The sequence below is a fragment of the Clavelina lepadiformis genome, chromosome 8 (assembly GCF_947623445.1).
Source record: "Clavelina lepadiformis chromosome 8, kaClaLepa1.1, whole genome shotgun sequence".
NCBI classification, from domain to species: Eukaryota; Metazoa; Chordata; class Ascidiacea; order Aplousobranchia; family Clavelinidae; genus Clavelina; species Clavelina lepadiformis.
Genome location: NC_135247.1, coordinates 773134 through 797217, shown reverse-complemented (window position 1 = coordinate 797217; position 24084 = coordinate 773134). Strand labels below are relative to the sequence as shown.

The following is a 24084-nucleotide window of genomic DNA, read 5'->3' as shown; positions in this document are numbered from 1 at the left end:
ACTTAGGTCATGCAAAGACTTCCCTCAGTCTGAGGATATAAAAGATTGTCAAACCATTACAAACACTTGCTTCAGTTTATTCAGTTGTACCACGAGCAACACACGCAAATATTATGGCAGTAATGAGCACCTAGTGAGGCACTTCAGGCGGCATCTCCATACCTGAGGGTCACAAAACTTGGTGCACCACATGGGTAGAATGAAGTTAACCTGATAAGAATGGAATCCATTGAATAGTTGAGTAAGCCGCAGGTACATCATAGATGCTGTAAGTGAACAATGCTTTCCATGAAGTTTAAAAAGCAGCAAGTCTAAAGCAATATAGTGGACATTGGACCGCCTCTAACGATAACAATATGGCTTTTATTTTGTTCTGACGTCACAAAGACAATTGTATCTTGCCAAGCGACAAGATGAGACGACGCTCTGGTGATGCTAGGTATATAATAAACTCAAAGTGGAAACGTGCTTGCGTTAAGCACAAACAAAAATAAACTTTAAATATTTTGTTCTCTTGAAAAGAAATCAACAGCAGCGCTCGTTTGACCAAGCATCAAAGTTTTCTATAAAAATAAGTCAGTTTTTCCATTTGTTACATCACAGTGTCAAGTTCAGATGTTTCATGCCATGATCATGTGACTTTGACCTTGATCAAGTGTCGTCCAAGTTTATGAGGTCTTGCTCCGGCTAAAAGAAACAAAAAGACACGTACACATATATGTAGACATATAATACAAACATATGGGATGTGCAAGGCATCGTGAAATGCAGGCGCGCCACTGATTTTGATTAGCTGCATAGCGCCCACCTGTGGGTAACCTTTTATGGCTTGCTTAAGATTATTTATCCACACGAGGGCGACATCTCTGGACTCGCACTGGAAGCGGTAATTGTTGCCGCTCTCAGGATTGTTGAGTTGGAAGCAATCCAGCCTGGTGGGGTTGTTGGAGTAAAGCAACAACCAGCCGAGTATGGGGACCACCTTGCAAGGCCGGGTTTTAAACTAAAAGGCAACATAACGCGTTAAAACTCGAGGAAAGTTGACGGATTATGAGCGAATTTATCGACAACCACACTCACATGATGTCGCTCTTGAGCTCTTAAACCTTTGGCGGCAAAATAAACTAGCTCTGTTCCACAAATGGAAATCCAGTATTTGGTCCAAGATGAAACCTGTAAAGCATAATTTAAACATCAAAGCAATCAAATTGAAATCGAACAAATGGCCACTTAGAATTTCGGACGTTCGGTTGTTAAAAACATGTTGCTGCGATCAGGGAGAAAATTTACTCGTTTTTTTGTTATGTTGGAGTAAAATTGAACTAAATGGCTAAGTTATTATGCTGTGACTTTTTCATTTACATCAGTTTCAGTTCAGAAGCTGTGACGTGTATCTTTGAACGCACAAGAAAATCGGTGAAATAACGACAACCCCAAACCTTTTACTTACCGCTGGCTTCTTGCCCAGTTTAAGAACACATTTCCTTTTTAAGCAACCCTCAAATGTACATGTTTGGCAGTTGATTGGTAAATCGGAGGTTCTGGAAATTAAGCAAAAACATCGTCACCATTCCTGTTAAATATTATTTGGTTTAAATGAAAGAGAAATATTGGCGTTTACTTTATCTCGCTGTGGCACTGGCGCGGCCAGGCTGTCATGCTACAGCCCCTGCCGGCTGGTCCGTATCCCCCGTACATGGTTGCTTGCACTGTGCCTCCTTTAACGTTCACTTTGCTCGACTGGATATAATGGCTTGCTTGGCTCACTGAGATTCTAGGTGACTGCAGGTATTGTCTCATGTAATCTTCATTGTCAGGCGACAACCAGGCAGGGTATTGCGGCGCCCTTCCGTCATTTATGCGTAACATGTCAATGCTGCTGCGTATGTTCTGAAGACTGGTGGATGATCTCGGGCTTGCCGCTTTTCTATTCGTTCTCTTTCTCTCTCTTATCTTCAAGTCTACTCGATCGAGCGTAATTAAATTTGCTTCTTCGTCATCGACGTCATAATCATGCTCTGTGACGTCACTCAAGTTAGCGGCAAGACCGTCACTGAGGTTATTATCTGGTGGTCGGGCTAGACTACTCCGGCATCGCATTTTAACAAACTCATCGACATCGCACAGACTCGACGTCTCGCTTTCGACTTTGGGAAATCCCCCCTTTTCAACTGACGTCATAAAGTCTTGATAGACAACGTTGAAACCTGATTTCTCTGCAGGCAGGGTCGAACTTTTCTGGCTCCACCTAAACTTTCCTCTTTCTCCGTAATAGACCTTGCACCACTGCTGGGACCTGCTTCTGTCGTACGAGAACGTCCGCCATCTGACGAATGCAACTGCCATAATGACGTCATATATGACAGCACACGTCACCATGCTCACCTGTCCGATGAATGTCTGGACGTCTCATCTTGTTCGCCGCTGAACTCTGACCCTGAATTTGACCTGCTGCTCCCGATTGACCCGCTGTTGCCCCCGGTTACCGACATCCGGGTGGTTGTTGACGACGATGAAGCAAGGGAAGAAGGCGTTGCTATGATACTGTCGTCTAGCAACGATGTCACAGGAGTAGTGGAAGAAGGAACACTAGAGCGCGGTAGACTACCACTGCAAAGAAACATATTGTGATGCAATAATGAAATACTACGAGACAATCTGAATGACGCAAATAACGTAACAAAACGCATGCACCTCACGCATGACGTAATGATGACGCAACAATGAGGTGTGGACAAACCTGAGCCTTCTTTCATTTTGCCTCAATCTAGACGGCGAAATATACCACACTGTATTATCACGCTGTCTCGTGCGCCCACACATTGACCTTCTTCAAGTATTAAATCGAAACCGCGTGAGGATAAGAAGGGTGTACGTTTGAGAAAGAAAAATAAAAGAATGCAAAATGAACATAAATAAAAATAACATAAACAAAATGATGGTGAACTAAAACTGAGCCAGGCCAAAATATACTGTATTTCATAATTTGCGAAAGAGATTTCAATTTCAACCGAGTATTCAATGAACATTCCCAAACATTAACAAATCACTTCACACAGAATCGAGCCCAGTTAATACGAGCGCTGTTAGTCCGAGAACTACGATTTAAACTGGGTGTGAGTCGGACAATAAAGAAACCAAAAACATTCACCACATGCAGATAATTATGACTACGGTTGTGGGCCACGTCATTCCTACGTCATCATGCAAAGTAGTAAACGTGTGGAATTGGTTACTACGGCAACGGTCAGGCGAGTATACAGCGTGGTATAATTGCATGCATCAATCAATACAAAATGACAATCAGCTAGTGAAGACATTGTTATAGAGCACATGATTCACACAGTAAGACAGACCACCAACTCACCTCTTCTGTACTTTGGACGCGTCCGACTTAGGTCTATTGTTAGGTGCCGCGTTCGTGTATGCAAATTCTCTGCCTAAACTTCGGGACTTTCTATGCCCGGGCACGAACTTCTGCGGGGCAGGAGGGGTTTGGGAGGTGTGCCGGCTCAGGGCATTCTCAGCCTTGCTTGGTTTACCTGCAGTCGTAAAGTTTGACGGGTCAGAAGTCAATTTAAACAGGTTGGGGTTCAAGGGGTTTATATTTAAGCTTTAACGAGCTATGATTCATTCGTTAATGACTCTCGTGACAATGGCTGCAGTTTGCCGGCACATTTCGAGAAGAATGCCTTTGATTCTTTGTGATGGGGAGAAAAGATTTATCTCATTGTGAGCTCATAATCAGCTTAGGACCGTTCGATGGCAACAAACCATCCTAATTTAAATGTGTAGGATCAGATAAACCGACCGCAACATACCGGCGGAAAAATCGTCCTTCGCGCGACTCGGCTTCTTTTCCGGGGTCTGAAACCCTGATGACGTCGTCGTTGGCTCGATTCTCAGGGAAAGTCTTTTATAAAAAAAATTAGGCAACGTTATTTAATTATGTCGACGACGTTAAAATTACGTGATTGTGACGTCAGTTTACTTGTAATTGTCTTCTTCGAGAAACTTCTGAAGTTCTTCGATGTACTTGACCGAGTTGAGGTAATTTTTGATGTGGGGTTGCTCCTGCAGATGATCTAAAGTATAGAGAACATCTCACTGTTAGCGAAGCACCAACAAGAACGCCACTGAAGTGACGGCGCCACACGACTGGTTGCAATATTCTCACCGTAATTTGATTGTTGGAATTCCGATATCACCCGCAAGATGTTGTTCATCTTGTTGGTTCGTTCGTGGCTTTCAAGACCGCCCGTGTCCGGGTGAGCGGAGTTGATATACATCACATCACTGAGGTACATGCCTGAACAATAATGAAAGCTTATCAGATGATATCGAAGCAACGTGATGGCTTGAAAGTGGGTAATTGGTACATGACATAACTGCTGCTGATGCGACCAAAGCTGTAGTTAGTTTTATCTTGATCTATTCCAAACCATCTATGTAGCCGCATAACTACACGATTTTAGGAGATTAGTGCCAGACGAAACTCAAACCCGGCTTATTATGACCAATGCAAAGGGCAGAATATCGGGTCAAAAAGAGACCTTAATATCGTAACAACGATATCTTTGAGGTTGCGAACAACTACGCGATATCCTGTGTCCGGTAGTGATTTAGCAAAATTATATTTTCGACTTCGAATCGCTTTACAAGAAAATTGACAGTTTCCGGTGCGGATAAGGCGACATAAACGACAGGCAGATTGCAACAAAATGCCATTATAATGAAAGCAACTTACATCGATAAAAACAATTTCAATCGCTCGACTACAAAGTCAATTACCTTGTCGGCACAATCTTCGGCTTTCAAATTATAAACAAGTTCAAGCCTCGCTATGAGGAAACCGGTGTTATATCACTATAAACCATATAGGCTGGTGGTTCTGCGGTGAACGATTTTAGGCGCGTTCTTGTTTTTAAAATATAACTCTAGGTCCGGCAAATCCGATGTAAATCCGCGACATTACGCCGAAACTTTGATGGCCCTCTTCCAGAATTATTCGAAAAATTGATTTATTTGACAGCGTCGACGGAGTAGACAATGATCTAATTATTTGGTTATAAAGGGAAACAACAAACAGAATGAAGACGTGATAGAAGAAAGAAAATTATGAACTTGACAATCGCCGAATGGACTTACTACGCCTTTTATCTTTCGCGATTCCAAAATAAACCAATCGGGCAATACTAGGTCGTCTCTATCACGATTGCTTTTGTTCTGAGTTATCGCGTAAACTATAAATATTTACGTTTTCCCCCAAAACAAGTTCATGTTTTAAAAGATTCTCGGACAGGGTAGGGATTAAGTTTACAGTGACGTCAATTACTTTGTCTCTCAATTAAAGGCCAAAATATCATCCTGTTACGTCATGATAGGCTGACAAGTGAGCAACTAATTGCCAATTCTTATCTCAGCCCCACGAGACGACCATGCAGTGTATGCTATAACTGGTATCCTGTGCCCAGGGCTGGGTGGAGTATACCAAGCAAAGCTTGACAACAAACAGCATGCGCAAATCAACATGCGTGGCCTGTCTGTGACTTGCTGATTTAGTCTGGACCACTTGTATGCAGTTTCTACTTCAAGAAAGCGGAAATGTGAAGACAATGTTCCATAAGTAACGTTGACCAAAGTTAAAGCGGCAAAAAGATTACCATCGCAGCCACCTGGTGGCGCCCAAGACGAAATAACTGGTGTGAAAGGGAAAAACTTGCCAAGTTTCGAGACGGGAGTTTGTTTTTCTTCGACTGTGGTTTAGTCAGTAACGCGCGGTGCCGTAGTTCACTTATGTTGTACAGAAGTCAACTGCTGTGTGGTTTGCGCATGAAATGCACAAGAAAGGCGAGTGAGAAATATTTAAGCAACAGCAGCGCTATGAGCAAGATATAAGATAGGCGTCTGCGTTTATAGCGGTATTGTTATTGACAAATCGTGGCCTTATAATATTCCAGCATCTATATTTCCCTGCAATAAGTATCGATATAAAGTCGGAATTGTAAAAAATGCAAGAATTTTATAACACCATAACGAAGGTAGAAAAAAAGAAAAAAGAAATGGTCAGGTGACAATGATTGATCGCTGTCCTTATTGTTATGTCATAATGGGCCATTTAGCGAAAGAATCTTTCCATCAGTCAATACCGGCACAGCTCGCCATCGTAATTATAAAATTAGGTTTTCACGAAAACAATAATTATCTCCCTGTAGCTCAAATAGTCGGAGTAGCTAGCCCAATACTAGACTCGATTCTTTGAAATCCTTAAAGCACGAATCCCGTGTAAGACCCGGTTTATTGATGGTTGTCTTCTGTTAGACTAAGTCGTTTATTAAACGGATCTTCTTAAGAGGGGGTGCTTGTCAACTTAGAAGTAATTGAAATCGAAAGGAGGCTTTTGAAAGAAAACTCATCCATCACACCATTGTGCCTTAAGAGAGAAATGTGAGAAGGCTCAACAATGGACATCGCTTGATGTGGCGTAGTGATGGTTCTGGTCACACTTTGTCTTCAGGTTTAGGCATTGTTGGTCAGTAAACAAGTGTGGAGATAACTTGAGGTATACAATAGGAATAATACCGCTGCAAAATATTGAAGGACTTACATCGAGTATAATTTGCCATAACCCGCCAGAAGAAAGTGAAAGTTTTCCGGGAAAGATCGTCCCTAAAGACCCGACGATGGTTATCGGCCGGTTAGCTTTGACAATTCTATGGATCTTAGGCGCAGTTATATCAGGACAGGAATTAAGTGGCGCCGAGTTGCTCGACCCGATGGCAAATTTACTGCCAGTGTCAGTATCGGCAACTCAAAGCCAGACAAGAGATGACGAGAAGCCACAACCATCAGATTTCGACATTAACCAAACTCCCACACACAAGGAAGAGTCAAGCGAAATCCTTTCCACAAGTGTGACGTCATCAGTGTCATCAGGACCTCCAGGAAGGCTGAGCATCGAGCAAGATGGGATAAAATTGTCCGGTACCACCAGCCAAAGCGCCAATCACGAAAGGCAACGGGGGTCGGGTAAGTTCAAACGAGACCCTTAAAGCAACACAACTTTGATCTTGTTCCATTTCGCACAGATCAAAGTCACGGTCAATGTTCTTACACGTTCATTGTTCCACAAAACCCCGCTCTCTGCATGAACTCGCAGACGAGTGTGACGTCACAAAGCGACGATCGATTCTTGGTGGAAGTGCAGCGCGACGGTAACGATCGATAATGTCGTCCGTGTTAAGCGCGCATGCGAGTTTTATAACGACGAAACTGTTGCAGTGTTCACGGCGAAAACACAAATCGAGATGATTCGGGAAGAGATCCTGGAAGCGAGGGAGGAGCTCCCATCTGCAAGAGCAGTCACATCGATTCAGAATGACGTAAGTGATCGCTTTGGCGCGAGGTAAACAAGACGTCAAGTGAGCTGACCCGTGACACTCGCATGTCAGGTGAATCGGCTTCAGAAGGAAGTGCTGGTGATGAACAACGGCATCCAGCACATCAACCTCCGCATCGCTGAGGAGACCAGCATCAAGAAGGATGATGATCTCGACATCCAGCTTCTGGAGAACAAGATCCTGAACCAAAGCGTCAGGTATCTGGAGCTCAAGGTAGGAAGAGTTGGCGGCATTGTTCGCAGTTCACGTCACACAGTATGTCAAAGTTCACACAGCGCAGTATGTTAACGACGGTTCTGTCACGTCATTTGTTTTGAACTCGCAGCAAGAACACGAACAATTGAAAAACGACCACAATGCACTGCGGGCGCAGTTGCTCCGCCAATCAGATGTGATCGAGAGCTTACGTCAGATCGTGGAGAGTCTGGCGGTGGGAAGCAGGGAGGTGATCCCGGTGGAGGTGAGAGAGATCGGAAGAGAAAAGAGCTCCGTTGTTTGATGAATAATTTATGGGGATGATTCGATTAAGCGAAGACAGCTTCTTAATTGACGTGTTGTGAATGATAGGAGCTGGCCAGCAGACAACACGACCAACCCTTGAAGGAAGTGAGGCGGCCGCCAACTACGTCAGCTCCTCTATCACGAGGTAAATGCGTACCATGAAGTAGATAACTAGCTTAACGTAGCTACTTTGATGCAATATTAGAAACATTTACCAACGGTTATTGGAAAACGTGTGATTCCGCGTAAAATTGACATCAATGATGAAAAGGCGATAATAGCGAAGAGACGGGCATCAGAGCTGTTTATCCTCGCGTCAGTTACAACAAAAAACAATCGTTAAAGGCTGCGGATGTGCTAGCTGGTGCGCCAAGTTAGAGTAATGATCTTGACAAAGTTGTACGCGGCAATAAGATGCTAAAATCTTAACAACTCGTGCGGACTACAGACAGATGGAATGCAACAGAAATAGAATATAATAACAAACGTCTGGTGGAGAGACGGTGCCCCTGTCTCCTTTTCACAGATCGATAAACGCGGTATTTTCTTATGATACTTCGCACTGTAAATGAACTGCACCGACGCGTAATTACTTTAATTTTAACCCTTACGCGTGGCTCTGAACGCCTTTTCTGAAGTAATAAGCGGACTTGTTAGATAATGGCCGACTATAATAAGGTTATTGCGTGTATTGGCGAGTAATGCTGCCAATTTTACAGTTAAATTATGGATTTAAATTCGGAAGTGGTTAAAAAACGTTCACTTTAACTAAAAACGGAGGTTTTGCGTTAAAGTGAAATAAAACCTTTGAGATTTTTTGGAGGAATAATAAGAGGCCAAACACGATTGAACGCTGACAGTTTAGAGTTTGCAAAGTTACCAAGTTTGGAGAAGACAAAATCATTTGATATGATCTCGTTCAAAACTTCGCTGTATCAACAACTTGGTCGCCTTAAAACCTTAATCACCAGGAATCATTCAACACTCAAACGTCTTAAATAACAAGGCAGCTTAAACGCGAAGAAAATCACAAAATCCTGCGGAATCCGAAACCACTTGATTCCCACCTCAATCCAAGCACTGACGTGTGTGGCGTCATAAGTGGTCATTGTGTGTTTAACCAATCATCTTCGTTCACTCTTCAACCCTTTTTGATGTCACAGCGCGTACGAGAAACGTCATAAACTCACTATTCGGGTTTCCTTCGACAAAACACAACAAAGTAGCAACAAATTTGCGCAACTCTCAACACAAGATCATCAAAGCGCTGTCAAAACTTATTCCTAATTATCAACAAACCCGACAAAGGCTTGTGTTGTAGACAAGAATGTTCCGCGTCGGGAGAAATCTCAGAGAAAACGCGCAATTAGGAGTTGACACGAAAACCAGCAGCTGACATGAGTCGCTTCTGACATGTTGGGCAGATTTATGGGTCAGGTTACAAATGCCAGGACAAAATACGCGACTGTTTTCATCCAACCTACTACAACGGCCTCGTCTATCCTACTTAGTGGGTTCCGTTCGGCGAATATTATGACAGAGCTAATAACACAGATAAAGAATCTTCACAAATGCAGGGGACGCGCATACTCACGGGCAAACGCGTGGATATGCAATATATAGGGTCGAGTTACGCTTCGAATAAGCAGCAAAAAGTATCAGAATAATCTGATACTAAGATCTTGTTGAAGTTTGCTGCCGGCCGCGATAAACTTGGCTTCGACGTAATCTCGCCGAATAATCAACAATTACGAGTGTTAGAGACACATCGACTTCTATCCATGACGGTTAATTCGTGTGCGGACAACGAACTTCTGCAACCGCAAAAACGCGGCCTAGGAACTGAAGCAGGTCAAAGCGAACACGTCAGTTGAGTAGGGTCCTATTGGTGTCAAGCAAGAAGTGACAATAACCAAAAAAGAATGAAGAACCACCGTGACAGTGTTAATCCGCTTTGAACAAAAGTTTGTTATTTCCGCGCAGGACCTTTCCGGGATTGCACGGAGGCGCAAAGAGCCGGACACACAACAAGTGGAGTTTTCCGCATCCTGGTCCCAAGAATGCGGAGACGGATCAAAGTCTGGTGCGATTTCGAGCAGGTACATTATGACGAAAGTATTGCAATCAATTGTTATAAATCATGAATAGTTTAATGAATCAGCTCTGTTAGTTCACCGAAAGGTCAATTGTTTCAAAGTTAAACGCAAGCCAAGAATTCCACTTCCAGTAACATTTTCATGCTCGGATGATCCTTATAATTTCGACATCTACCGCCAATGACGTTTTCTAGGGTCATTCTTGGAGCAATTGAAAGGAAACCATAGGACCGCGTTGAGGGTAGACAAGGGAATATGCGTTAATGTTAATATGACAATGCTTGGCGATGTGACGAGTCAAAATAGTTAGGAGCGGGTTGCAACGCCGTGAATGAGACGGGGTCATCAATGCGAGGAAACCACTTGAAATTTGATTGACAGCATAAGATAGATCGAAGTCAGAGACGCAAACAAGGGGGCATGAAAGAATGCAGTAACTTTTCCAACCCACGCAATGACACTAAATTAGGGGACGGGTCGGGGTGTTGGCCACCGTCACGCTACCGCCAATGTCGTGCGGTCGGCCCAGAAAATACTTGAGCACATTGACATCTTAGAAGCTGTTGTTATTGCAGGACCCCGGGGGCTGGACCACCATCCAAAGCCGGGTTGGCGAGAAAGTGAACTTCTACAGGAACATGGCAGCATATAAGAAGGGATTCGGGGACAAAAAGAAGCAGGAATTCTGGCTCGGTACGTCATCATTACGTCATAGATTTTCTCGAGCCACCGCACAAAAATAGCGGGTTTTTAATCAGGTGATTATTGCGCAGGTTTAGAAAACATCCATCGTTTGACCAATCAAACCGAGGTCAACTACAAACTTCATATCGACCTGGAGGATTGGGACGGAAGAAGAACCTTCGTTGAATACGAGAGCTTTCGCGTCGAGAGCGAAAGGGACGGATACAAGCTGAAGATAACCCACTACAGGTGAGTACCGCCCATCACGTCACTATTGCCGGCTACCGGACTAGCGTTCTATTGCTATTAGTGGCGTTTTACTATTTTTAAAGCGGAAACGCCGGTGATGCTTTGACACCTCATAACAACATGAAGTTCACGGCCAGGGATCTAGACAGGGATTTGTTCCACGAAAACTGCGCACAGCGGTTGCACGGAGGGTGGTGGTACAAGGCGTGCGGACAGTCCAATCTCAATGGATTCTATCACAAGTAAACGCACCGGCGCGGTATTAGGCATTAATCAATGTGACTTAACTCTACTGACGCCGTGAATTGGACGTTTTACAGGCGAGGCGAACACGGCAGAGGGGGACAGGACGGCGTGTATTGGTCGGAGTGGCGTGGCACCTGGTATTCGCTCAAGAGCGTTGCAATGAAAATCAGACCGACCGACTGACAAGATTGTGGAAAATTAAGGACACGGGACGGCGCTGTACGGTACCCAAATGCTGCACAGTATTAACCAGTTATATGGGAGGGCGTGTGGACGATGCAAAGAATGTTACCTCAAGTCACAGAATCAGCATAAAGACAGTCTGTACCTCCAAGCGCTTAACAGTTTATTGTCGACACAACTATTTCATTCCTTTCATTTCCGGCTGTTTTTGCTACTCGTTGTCTATGTATTTTTTGTTTACTTTTTTGTCCTGCTTTCCTCGTTTTCGCATGCACTGAGGTTTCAATAAAGGTCACGATACTGTTTCATTAAACGCTGGCATCTTGGAAGCCTAAAGCATAACTTAATTGATTAAACTACTGTGACATCACAACGACCTCATAAATAGACAACTGTAAAATTTCCGACGCATGGCAAATGAAGCGTGCAAGATTTTCAAAATGTCTCCACAGAAATTCGAAGCATACGAAAGTGTTAAATAACTCGCCAGCAAAATACGAGAAGGTTAATTCCGAGCCTTAAATCGCTTTAACGGTGACAGGAGAAGGTTTTTCAAGAGCAAGCGACTGAGTTTCAAGAGGCTCTCACTTTAATAAAGCGCCAGGGGATAAGACGGAAAGCTCCAAGCTCGTAAATTCCTAGAATAGCCACCGCAGCACTTCGACGCATCGAAACATCGTTTAACGCGATCTAATGATTTTAACGCAGAATTCCAATGACTGTGAGTCAGGCTTAGAAAGAACTTCAACAAACACATGAAGTTATCTGAAACGCGCTAAAGCCAGAACATAGCATGGGCGCCACAGGTCACAGGCCAGGATAACACAATACACTTCTGTTCCTTCCACAGGTGACAGAAACATGCAAACTACCACAGATCGTTACACCCGACAGCTCAGAGCAAACTGACGGCGTATGGGTCATTAGGCGCAAATTCTTACCTAGAAATGGGATGCAAGGTAACCGGATTGATTCCATGTGCGACCGAAGTTCCCAGCGGTTGTCGTCTTCTTTCACCAACGACAAAAGTCGGTCAAAGGTCGTTTTATGATGTTTGTTAACCAGCTGTGGAAATTAATTATGAATCATAGTCAATTCAACAATTCAATGCACACAAACCAAGGTATCGCAACACAAAGCATAGGCTTTAGCCATAAGCTACTAATGTCACATTAGCGCCATCAGGCGACGATAATTTATTCCTCTTATGTCCACCGAGAGCGCTAAAGACTTACCGCCCATGTCTTGGTAAGCCTGAATATTGAGGAACTATTGAGGGATTGGATGACGGCCATCAAGCTGTGAAGGTTGTTGAGTTCGACAAGTTTCTGGAAGAAGTGTGATTTAGTTTTGATTGGTTTTTACGGCCGGCGGACATGAGATGGGAATACTACTTACTTTGGCGATCTTTATGAAATGAATTAAGATCTCGGCTCGTATCTTTAAAGTCTTCGCGTTGAGAATCTCACGAATCACCCAGAAACTTGTCTGTGATCCACAACAATGATTATTGTTACGCAAAAATAATAATTTTTCCATTCTAGAATCGCTTAAAATAAAGAACGCAAAGGAACAAGCAACATGCGATGTGGTCTAGCAATCTTACGTGGTTGAAACGTCGCGTCATCGCCACAACGTGAGGGGAAAGCTTCCATTTGTTCTTTTTCGTCCAACCACAGGTCGATATTTCGTCGGGTAATATCGCGCAGAAAACAGGGAAATCCAGCAGTGTCAGTTGTTTCTGGAATGAACAAAATCTCGATCATGAACATGCGCAGCCCTGGCACGCTAGTGAGGACATTTGTGATGATTAAAGTTGGTTTGAACGACGCATGGACTCACTGCAAACTCTTCAGGAGAAACTTTCAACACGTCAAAGACGACAGCGTCGAAACTTTTCATTCTGGGAACTCTGTTTCCGTCTGTTTCCGTATAAGCGGTCTAAAAATCGTTTTATTACCAGCCTGATACTACACTGATCTATTTTGGCAATATTTCTGTCACCTACGTCTTCACTGGAGCTGTCGTCATGGTAATAACCTTCGTAGTTATGATTGGTCATCATCTCCTGCACCGGGATCCAGGAGGAAGAAGATTTCGGTTTGAACTTTCCCTGGAGGAGAAACAATTTATGTACTGAGCCTTCAACCAGCAGGACCCAAGTATTTAACTAACACAGCTGTCTAGCTCGTTGTGTTTTGGTATCAAGCATGATTGTAACTATTTGTAACTACACGAGTCTCCTCGGCAAGCAAATTTAATGAGTAGATGTGTATAAGCTGTCGTGGAATACGTGGTCAACGTTACCTGCTGAGATTTATGTCTTTTGTGTTGGCGGACTTGAGAGTTAGGAGTAAGTCCACTTATGGCGTCAGCTGATAAAACAAGCAGGAATTATTTACGTAACAGGAGCACAATCTCAGTCCCATTTGGTCAATTACTTCCCCACAGAGCACAGACTTTGCATCTCTGCACATTTACCTGAAAGCCTGGAAGCAGTCGGCGACTTCGGCGGCAGCTGTGAAAGGCCTCTGTCCGTGCTTTCTTTGGCAGTTGAAGATGCTTCCAGGTCCCTGTATAGAAAGACACACACAACTTTGTAGTGCCACTGTGTTGTTGCCCAAAACATCTTCACTACATTACAAGCAGCATGACGTCATTCTCTTCTCTTACCTATAAGGACTACTTTTTCTAGCAAGGTTTGGACTCTTTTTGCGAAATCCTGGACTTTTTCCTAAAAGTGACTTGGAACGTTTTACGTCAACTGACCCTGATTTCCGTTTTGGAAAAGGATCTGTCGATGACGAAAAAGTGCAATTTTTATAATTTCGGAAATAAATTTTCAGAACATTTTTCATGCCATGTAAGATATGACATCACTTACTACTAACGCTTAAGCTGACTCCGTTGGCTTTCTTCTCAGAAGTGGCTTCTATTTCAGTGAGAGAAGAATTTAGTGAAGGGTCTTTCTGTGAGAGTGCACCCTATGACAAAAGTTTAACCTCAAATTAAAATTGCAAATACAGCCATGTAGTTGCTGTTTTGGACATAAAAATTTCTTTGGACAATTAAAATAGCAAGTAAAGACTTATAAATGAATACTAGATCCGTGTAAAACCTACGGAAGTGCTTGCAAATCTAAACTTCCTCGGTCTAAATCCACTGGACGTGAAATTGACTCTTCCTGGAGATTCGGGAGGAGGTGGAATTGAATTCCTTGGCAGTGATCGAGACTTTTCTTGTGATGACTCAGAGTCTGTCTGGTTGTAAGCACCCGGAGCACTACTTTTCCTCCGAATATGATGGACTACACCAAAGCCACCAGCCTTGGGTGTAGCATTGTTGCAATTTGATGAATGCTTTACTGGGATGTCTTGCGGGATGCAGTTTTCGTCACCTTTCTCCACACAATGCCTGTCTCGAGTTAAACTGTCCGCACTGGGTGACTTTACAACAACAGTTAAAGCTGGACTGTTACAGCCCGAAACCGGTTCCAAATTGTTTTTTAAAACAGAGTTGTGATAATCTTTCCTCGGTGTGACATGTTTTGAACAAGTTATGGAGGAAGTTACACTTCTGTATGGATTTTGTTTAGGGTCAATTTGACTATTATAAGGATTGCTGAACTCCGAACACGTCCCGCTTCTGTGGAAATGAGATGGGGAGTTTAGTTTCTCTGTGCTGTATTTTCCAACCGTTCCATTTATATTTCCGTCGCTGCTTCTGCGGATAGGGGAAGGCACGTTCAAACTTCTGCTTGAGAATGGACTTGATCGAAGAATGTCCTCTGGTAATGCCTGCAGAAACAGAAAAAAAATTAAGAAACTTTCAGAGTTAGCTTCATGAAGTTGCATTGTGTCAACAGCTGACATATTATGGTAAAATTTTAAATGATTGTGCTGATATTTATGTTTCTTACAGACGTTTAATGATTAAACTGCTGAAATTATTGAAATAAAAAACATATAACGCCAAGCAAAATTTATGTCCAAACCAAGCCTAAGCTAAACATGTCAGAAACTATGCAAAATGTTGCAAACTTTTAAATGAAACAGCAAAAGCTGGAAGTTGATGAGACAATTTCACTTAAAATCAACTTTCTACAAATAAAGGAGATTAGGGAGTGTTGATGGATAAGCTGAAGGTTCAAACACTTGTGCTGGAAAAATTCTTTTCTCAAACAAACATAATTAAAGCAACTGAAAGCAGAAATCTGACAAGCAATAACATTCATGAGTTTAGAAAGCGTTCGCCTTGAAGTTAATTAAGCAATTACCGTGTCATCTCTGTCACCAAAAACAACCACGACATCGCCATCAAGAAAGATATCTGAATCACTTTCTGAGTCACCAACGTGGCAAGACGCCACGCTAAAGCTTGAAGCGCTTGCCATGGAATCGCTGCTTGAAGCGTTAAAAAGCTGAATTCTAGGCAAGTCGTCGTTCCGACTTGCGTTAAAGAGACTGGTCATAGATCGACTTAACATTCTGCTGTCCTGGCTAAGAGCGGAAAGGTCACTTTCAAACCGTGCGTCGTTTTTTAACGTCGCAAAATTTGGAGATTTTGCCGGACTGCGCTCGCTTTCAAAAGTGACAGAGTTTGCTGAGCCTTCTTCCTTTTCCTTGATTGTCAGGTCATAAGTGCTCATTGTTATGTGGTCAGAAGACAGCCGACGTGCAGGCCTTGATCCCGGAAACTTAGTTTGCTGAGTATTTGCGTCAGGTGACGTCATAACAGGAACAAAAACGTCGTCGTCGTCAAGTAGATTGACGTTTGACGTAGTGGTTCCACGACGGCGAGTCATCCGAGGACTCAAGAGCGCGCTCCCAAGTCGAGAGCTGAGAACTTTCTGTCTTCTCATTTCGGGGTCGTACTCCAGGGGGGGGGGTAATTCAGGTCGTGTTTATCAGCAATGAATCAACAAGTCGTGCACTGGGTTACGACATGTGTGCTTCTACTTTCTTTCGCTAACTAAGTAAACATCTACACGGCCTATCTGTACCTTTGTACACACCAGGCAGACGTTGCTAAACTTTAACCTGCAGCAGGAAATAAAGAACGATCATCAGCTAAGAAATGCAAGTAGCACAAGGTTGGCTGTGTGCTGCTTCCTTGTCACGTGTCAGTGAGACAAAGCGGCAGACAACGATTTTAAAAACATCGACGGTTCGCGATTTCAACCATTTTCCCATCAAATTCAAACCTTTCTGCGCGGTCAACTCAGGGGCAAAACGATTAATTCTTGAACTGTTTTCGTCAGCAAATGACCCTCACATCAGCTTTAGCGCACAATTACACGTGTGACCTCATAATTACAGCCAATTATCTCAAACGTAGTTATCTGTCTTTCGCGGCATAATTGAAGCAATATCAGTACACTGTACGCAGAACATTTCTTAAACTTATTACAAAATCTATCAGCCTGACTCCAGCAGACACACAACTGGTATTAGCTGCATGCGGTTTTGACGATGCACACATTAGCATACAGAGGTATACATTAATTCATCGCGTCTCGTATCAACCTATTTGGAACAAGCAGCAATCGTCATATCTTCCTTCCTTGCAATATGAGGATAACGCAACCGACTGAAGCTTACAACATTACTCTGACGACATCAACTCGTTTGGAAAAGTGAAAGCAGTTTCTATGACCCTGGTACCCACGTTTGCACAAGTTTGTGCTGCGTTTTAACTATCGCTTTGTTTAAGTTCTAGACAAACAAACATTAGGCTTAAAAAGGAATATCGTCTATGCAACAGTGCCCGTATTAAATTTTCGGTACCAGCCCAATGATAGACAATCTTGCGATCGTAAACCAACTCATCAAAAACTAGAGACAAGAAGGCTGCTGGAAATCAATAAACTCATCCACAGACGTTTCTATTTAAAGTCCCTTCTGTCCAAAAGTAAGGAAACAACGTTTATTACGTTCATGTGTAGGCGAAGGTATATCGTGTCCTATAACCAATTATGGAGCTAAACAGGCAGTCGATCAAAATATTATTATATCAATTACGTACACCACTAGGCCTACTACGGATGACTTGACAAATCATCAAACGAATTTTTAACGCCAAGTCCCCGACACTGTAGCTCTAATTCTGGCAGCTTCAAACCAAACCACCCTGGGCTCAGAACATCTTTTCAAATTGATCGAAAACTATAAAATTTTCGCAACCCTGCAAGTTGAAGAGAATGAAACTGAAGAGCGCGATGGGTAATTCTAAGCGACTCGAGTTGTATCGGGGGTCGTCTGCTAAATCCTGTTGCTTGATACTGGAACAAGAAGCTTATTGCGACGCTCAGTGCATCGACTCTTTAAATATTAATGGGCTGATTACGTCAGTATAAGAAAGGGCTACGACATAAACGCAAGGGAAGGAAATTGAATGTAAACTGCGGGAAAAAGCGAAGACATGCGATCAAATAGGTGGCAGACTATAAACAATAAAATTACCATTTCAGAGGGTAATATTTACACAGAAGAGAACCATAATGCAACGTAGCGCGCGTTAAAGCTATCTTAGAAGCTGCCATAAAATCTTTGGGAAAATGAACATAACATCGGTCGCACTATTGCGTAGAAGTTTTGTCTCATTACCAGTCATTCAACCGCCTTCGTCACAAACACAATTGTTATCGCTCTATTGCTGGATCGATGCCACTCGCTACTCATATTCCCGTTGAGTTTGAAGCCGCACATATTGATTGTGACGAAACAATGGTGTGGGAGTTTGTGACGTCATAAGTAAACATAGGGCGGGCGAGCATTATCAAAAGCAAACAAACAATACAAAGAGAAAATAACTCCGTGTGTATCAACAAAGTTTGGAGACGCAGAAATATCAAGACGATATAAAACAACCGTTTTATTGTGGATTCCACTCGCCATGCATATCACGTAACAAGAAGAGTTTTATATCGATCAATATTTTGATACTTACCTTCACTAATATTCTGGTCATCGCTGCCTGCCGCTCCATAGCACCTCTAGCGGTAAAATCTTCATCGTTTGCCGAAAACGACAAATTGACCGACATTTCCGTTTCAGAAGCACAAATCGTATATTCCAGAAACTATCACATTTTACATAACTGTGCTGTCTATTACATGAATAAGCAATAAAATTAGGATTGGAAATTTAATTCGAGTCAGTGCCTGTTGTTACTCAAAAACAAAGATTCCTGCAATTTCTAGCTGAGCAACTGTTGCCTTCTTACACTGTTCGATAGGAACAGATCGAATTTATAAACTGGATGTTTGCATCAAGATTTGAACTTCTAGAAATCTATATCAAGCTCTAAGAAACCGCGAACCTTCGTACTAGTTTTCTTAAGTGCGATGGACACCGCGATATGCTCGGTGTTGATTTCTTCACATGAACCGGAGCCATAAGAGCGTCATTATTCATTATGACATTTAAATGATAACCAACAAGTCATAGCTCAAGTGATGATTAATCCACAAGATATATTGCACTGCGTCAATTCAAAACATAATACCTTCCTATTATGACGTAGTTATGCTTGCTGACATATGTGCTGTTACACTGTGGCAATATATTCAATGGCATGACGCTGTTATTATCATCTATTGTACAAGCTTCCTGTAACGTTCAGTCTGTGTCAAACTGCCGTCTTATGCATATCAAGCTATTGCGGCGCTGTATCGTGTAAAAATACAGACTTTCCGCCAGACTTAGAACTATGATCTGATTCTAATTTGAGCTGGCTTCATGTTCAACAGTTTGTTTGTTGGCAAAGCAACGTGGACTTCACTCGAGCAAGACATACTTCGAATAACTGAAACGTAAACAAGCACTAATCTCCCATAAAGAATCGCAGTCTAGTGAAAATTTAATGTTATTAAGAGAGTAACAATTTGCCTGAAGCCGATTTTTTAAACGTCATCATTATACCTTGACGGTCGCCACGAGATTCTCCCTAAAAAAAAACAAGTCAAGTTCTACCCGAGGCGCTGACAAATTCGCACTGTTCAATAATAAAATACGATTATCTTTTTACGTCATAAGTAGAAGATAACCATTCGGTAGGTGTAAAATCATGACCCAGGTTTAAAGCGATCAAGGAGAACTTAGTCCAATTGACCGACAAATGTGGCGGGCTTTTGTTGAACGAGCCGCTTTGTAAACATTCGAACCGTCTTCGTAACAGTCGCATCAAACGGCAGACGGACAGCTTTTAACTTTTAATTATGCTAACACAGCTCAAAGATTTTGGCGCTAAACTTACTCACACACTAACTCCCTTAGAAGAATTGCCACGATAAGACTAACTTGCATATCTGATAAGTGGGACGCGCATGAAAGGACTGAAACAATGGAGGTCGCTCATAACAATCGAAGCAAAATGTGCGAAGTGTTTTTTTTGTGTTAAATGGCGCAATTGTTAATTAATAGTTAGCGTGACCGCTTGCAAAATAGGACTTTGACCTGTTTTCCGAAGTGATTGTTCAGTATGTTTATGTGGTAGTGACTGTTTGACACATTGACTTTTTCAGTAGAATTAGCACAACGAGTCTTCTAAGCCCTTACTCCTGAGAAAAGAGCTTTTCGTGAAGTGTTACATACTAGACTCTATCACAGCTGTGTAATATCTCCAACCAGCTAGCACCGTACTAAAACTAGACTTATCAAAAAATGAAACAATAAAACCTAATTTAGTTCCTGTATAACTGTCTCATTGAGCATAACCACTACCTACTGCTTCCTTCACTCTACTGTAAACCACCAACCGTAAGACATCAAACAACCTCTAAAGCAGTGATAAACATCAACCTTCTATTCGTACCGCAGCGAACTTTCAAGCGCACAAAGGCTGATGTGGCCGTCATAACTCGCGGTTTCAAAGTTAATCTTTTACACAGATTGCTCAGCGTGTCACAATAACAAGTGGTGCAAAGTTGTCGACTTGCTCGATCTCCACCGAGATTTATACTCTTTAATAGCTACGACTTCACGTCTCCCGTTGCAGAAGCCATAAATCGGCAAATATTAACTTAGACTCGATTAGACGATTTGAATTCCCCTGTACCCTACTTTTGCTGCGTTCTTAGTTAGTCTGGCGTCTCTAGTCTAAAGTATCAGGGCAATACAAATCTCTCACCGGCCACTGATCCCATTATGACATGAAATGCTCCAATTATAACTAAATTACCTGTGAGCAAGCGCAGTATTATAGAGTACAGCACTTTTCGAAAGCAATTAAACCGAGGAAGCGACCAGCACAACAATATTAGTGTCAATGATTGAACGAACTGGTTACTCCATCAATAACAAAGTTTCCGGTACTTTCCTGGAAACTGATAGTAGCAGCTAGGTTGCTTTCTATGCTCATCGACTAAGTTGGTTAGCGCACAGTTGTGGCCCCGACAATGCTAACACAACACTAATAGCGATTCCACGGGCATTAAACCACTTGACAAGCGGTGAAGAGATGAGCAGTTTACTCAATTCAAATTCTGACAGCCTAGTTCGTATGAGACCGCGCAAACGGCAGGCGCGTTTAAATAAAACAAACAAGAAATTTGGTGGTGTGCGACACATGCACCCTTTTCCTGTCGTTTGTAATTAGTCACCTCGCTGGTAAGAAGTCAATTCGAAAAGCATTCTCTAACATGGGCAGGTCGACACGGTTACATACAACATAGACCAGCTATCGGTGCTAAACTGTGATTTCGCTCTGGTCAGCAAACAAGATTTTGCACCGATGCGAGACGTAACTTTTGCCGAAATCTCTTCTAAATAAACCCCGCCCTGTAGTTCATGCAGACCACTGCTTTTAACGAGATAACAAACTGAAACGTTCTGCTCCGGGTTTAGTCAACTGATGAAAATTACAGATGTTGCCATTCCATAAATGTCAGCATGGTTTGTGCATTGCTACTCCATCGAAGTTATTGTGTGCATAACGGATTGCACAACTGCAACATAAGTGCTTCAATGTGTTGTTAACACTGAACGAATCGGCCAGTGCCTCGAAGCGGGCCACAAAGCAACCGATGTTATCAATCAAATCGGCAGTTAGACCTGTGTGGGCAGGACAACCAAAGACTCACGCAATAGGCCTTGCAGTCAAAAAGCTTCATTAAATGTGCAGTTCAATAATAATATGAGGATTACTAATGCTAACAGGAGAGACGCTTGGCGCTATCAACTCGGGGAAAATAGTGTTTGAAGTGGATATAATAGTTCAAAACATCTGCGAGTCGGCTTCCTACGTCGTGACTAATGAAGTGAATACGTTTAGCGTTGTAACCTTTTGCCGCCAATATAATAACAGTTGAGTGTAATGCAATTAAAGAGCTTGTGGACGACATCTGGCGACCGTTGCAAATACCATTCATTGTCACTAATTATAAGAATTATCTAGGCCATGACAAATTAATAAAATTAAGTGTTTTGAAAAGTATTTTTGACTCACCCAGTTGAGTTTTCTCCTTTTTTACGCGGTAGACTTGTTCGCTTCAGGAAAACGATGCTTCAGTAAAAAATAATGCTTCATGCAACAAAACACAACAAATACAAACAACCCTAAAGTTCTGCAGCGTAAAATAGATTATGATTAGCACGGAACATTTACAATTTTGAAACATGAGTTAACAGGAGAAAAAAAAGCAATCCAGTTGGCCAAATCAGAGTTTCAAGTCAAAATGTGGAATCGCAATTTCAAATCTTTCCAAGTGATCAAATGCGATCTGCATCTGGTGGAGACTTAAAACTCTAAATCTTCATCAGGATCTTCATCATCAAAGTCATCCACATCATCAGGTTCATAAAAAATCTTCCCTCCACCTCCAGTGCTCCTGTGAATTTCAACTTTTTCCTCCTCGGACGCCTTGATGTACGGCATCACCAGCTTACTCCTCTCCTTCTTCTCGCGCACAGATAAATTTAAATTGAAAGTCAGATTCGCTTCTGAGGTCACGTCCGGTTCTTCATTTAGGGAAATTCCCCCAGTTTGTGCGGAGAGTGGATCCTGTTGCCAGGGACATGCTTCAACGCTAGAGTCTGATAAAATTTCTACTTTCTCTTCTGAGAGAAAAACTTTCCCATTCAACTTTCTGTGCACGGTGACACAGATAGTTCCATCGTGGATGCTTTTTTTGGAAAAAGTGATCTTTGGAAGAGAAGATGTGAGATTAAGTTTCAGAACTGAATCGCTGATATGCGACAATCGCTTTGTGACATCATCAACATGCAAATGAGTGTGATGCAACATAACAGTCTGAATAACACGTTGATTGTGAGAAAGTTTGTGGAGTTGTTGACAAACAGAAGTGCTCTCACAAGTCTGTAGTGTCATGCTCAGAGAATCTATCACCACAGCTGTGTTAGAACCACCAGCTTGTTCTTGATTAATTTTTGAATTTATATCGAATAACCTTGATCCAAGTAGACATCCGTCTCCATCATCCCATCCTATCGGGTCCGAGTAGAAATCATGCACATGAACGTTTGAATCATTGTGAAGATTTAAGTGTTTGATAAAGTTTGTTGGATGTTGTTCGAAGCAAAACAAATGAAGCTGACAACCTCTCTTGATGAGGCTACGAGCAAACGCACGGAGCAATGTGGATCCATTGGTGAACTGGTCATCACAAATTAATACCAGGCGTGATGTCTCCTCCCCACTCAACAACTTCTCCAGCATGTTGAGGATAAAATCCAAGAGATAAGAAAACACAGACACTCCCACACATTAATTTGAAACACCCTGGTACACTGGGCCAGTTAAATCACCTAAAAAAGCATAAACAAAATATTAACATAGTTCAGTGGATGATAACAACAGGGGTAGTTGACAAAGCGAGGTTCTTGCAAATCAGATAATCTCTGCACTAACTCAACTTAATTTCCTCTATAAGCATAGACATACTGAGCCTCCTACCCATAGCGAAAGGGTTCAGTAACTAAGCCAGCAAAGACTCCAAGCTCTTTCTTATCACAAAAAGGATTCCAAACTGTACCACAAGTAAACACTTATGACTTTCTCCTGTCCTATGTTCTCCTATCCTTACTGTTCCTATTACTTTCACAATAAACAGGCGACGTACAAAGCACACTAAAAATAGCCTGGAAACTTGACCATATGTGTACGTCTCTGTGGTTAACTCAAGAATGCCTGAGTAATTCTATGCTTTGATTTTTAAAGTTATTCCTACATTGTTGCTATTGTTGATTCATAATCGTGGGTTTTCAAAGAAATCGTAAACGCACACGTGATTAAGTTTTCAAGAAACGACTGTCTTTGTTAAACTATTATATTATGATGCCAGAAAGTCTAAAGTGTTGCTGAGCAAACAAAAAAACAATTGAAAATAAAGTCATCAATGGCATGACAAATGTTTTAGCAAGTCTGCTCAAACCAATCCTAAAAAGAATAATATTGGTCCATATTATATTTATATTAATGATTAATTTTTATGCCCATATTATGCACGTGTAAAAAGATAAGTTCAATTAAACCTGGAATAATTTAAATTAAATACAAGAAAATAAAACCAGTGATACGTCGGTTGCCAATGGCAACTGCTGGTAAGGTCAGCGCTAATTCATCAATGGATACGATGCTTGCATTATGACTGTCGGTAGACGGCCCAATTGCACTATTTTAAGGTCACATTTTATTGAAGGAAAAGTTTTAAACTCCGCTCCCGATTGATCGCGTTTAATGGCGTTTGATCAAAGCCAAGCGACCGA

General features: G+C 42.2%; 3 protein-coding genes across 7 annotated transcripts; 1 reads left to right on the top strand and 2 right to left on the bottom strand.

Annotated features, from left to right (window-relative positions):
• Positions 1 to 61: 61 nt before the first annotated feature.
• Positions 62 to 18485, bottom strand: LOC143468106 (ras-specific guanine nucleotide-releasing factor RalGPS2-like). 5 transcript variants are annotated; one of them, XM_076965097.1, is made up of 22 exons: positions 18308 to 18485; positions 14482 to 15156; positions 14244 to 14343; positions 14033 to 14153; positions 13841 to 13932; positions 13667 to 13734; positions 13368 to 13472; positions 13202 to 13300; positions 12966 to 13100; positions 12758 to 12847; positions 12595 to 12687; positions 12301 to 12424; positions 4178 to 4309; positions 3992 to 4085; positions 3822 to 3913; positions 3368 to 3542; positions 2741 to 2830; positions 2386 to 2610; positions 1451 to 1541; positions 1081 to 1173; positions 809 to 1003; positions 62 to 687 (listed from the first exon to the last, which is right to left on the bottom strand). In XM_076965097.1, exons 1-22 carry the CDS (start codon positions 18401 to 18403, stop codon positions 652 to 654), a joined length of 3021 nt encoding a protein of 1006 aa, XP_076821212.1. In that variant the 5' UTR covers positions 18404 to 18485; the 3' UTR covers positions 62 to 651. The 5 variants fall into 5 exon arrangements, with proteins under 5 accessions (XP_076821212.1, XP_076821210.1, XP_076821209.1 ...); XM_076965095.1 differs by lacking the exon at positions 18308 to 18485 and adding an exon at positions 15636 to 16417 and having other exon boundaries at positions 2741 to 2827; XM_076965094.1 differs by lacking the exon at positions 18308 to 18485 and adding an exon at positions 15636 to 16415.
• Positions 6056 to 11665, top strand: LOC143468107 (angiopoietin-related protein 2-like). Its single transcript, XM_076965099.1, has 11 exons — positions 6056 to 7029; positions 7089 to 7214; positions 7282 to 7382; positions 7452 to 7613; positions 7726 to 7860; positions 7968 to 8046; positions 9885 to 10000; positions 10573 to 10690; positions 10771 to 10930; positions 11014 to 11172; positions 11251 to 11665. The coding sequence occupies exons 1-11, from the start codon at positions 6684 to 6686 to the stop codon at positions 11357 to 11359; spliced, it is 1611 nt and encodes a 536-aa protein (XP_076821214.1). The 5' UTR covers positions 6056 to 6683; the 3' UTR covers positions 11360 to 11665.
• Positions 18486 to 21921: 3436 nt separating the features above from the next.
• LOC143468108 (elongator complex protein 5-like) lies at positions 21922 to 23149 on the bottom strand. Its single transcript, XM_076965100.1, has one exon. The coding sequence runs from the start codon at positions 23033 to 23035 to the stop codon at positions 22097 to 22099; it is 939 nt and encodes a 312-aa protein (XP_076821215.1). The 5' UTR covers positions 23036 to 23149; the 3' UTR covers positions 21922 to 22096.
• Positions 23150 to 24084: the final 935 nt, after the last annotated feature.

Coding starts and splice junctions, on each gene's coding strand:
- LOC143468107 (XM_076965099.1), top strand. CDS start 6,684: ATGGTTATCGGCCGGTTAGCTTTGACAATTCTATGGATCTTAGGCGCA. Junction 7,215..7,281: donor GGTGGAAGTGCAGCGCGACG/GTAACGATCGAT, acceptor AAACTGTTGCAG/TGTTCACGGCGAAAACACAA. Junction 7,861..7,967: donor GGGAGGTGATCCCGGTGGAG/GTGAGAGAGATC, acceptor TGTGAATGATAG/GAGCTGGCCAGCAGACAACA.
- LOC143468108 (XM_076965100.1), bottom strand. CDS start 23,035: ATGCTGGAGAAGTTGTTGAGTGGGGAGGAGACATCACGCCTGGTATTA.
- LOC143468106 (XM_076965094.1), bottom strand. CDS start 16,220: ATGAGAAGACAGAAAGTTCTCAGCTCTCGACTTGGGAGCGCGCTCTTG. Junction 2,831..3,367: donor GCGTCCAAAGTACAGAAGAG/GTGAGTTGGTGG, acceptor TAATACTTGAAG/AAGGTCAATGTGTGGGCGCA. Junction 1,174..1,450: donor AACTGGGCAAGAAGCCAGCG/GTAAGTAAAAGG, acceptor TATGCTTTACAG/GTTTCATCTTGGACCAAATA.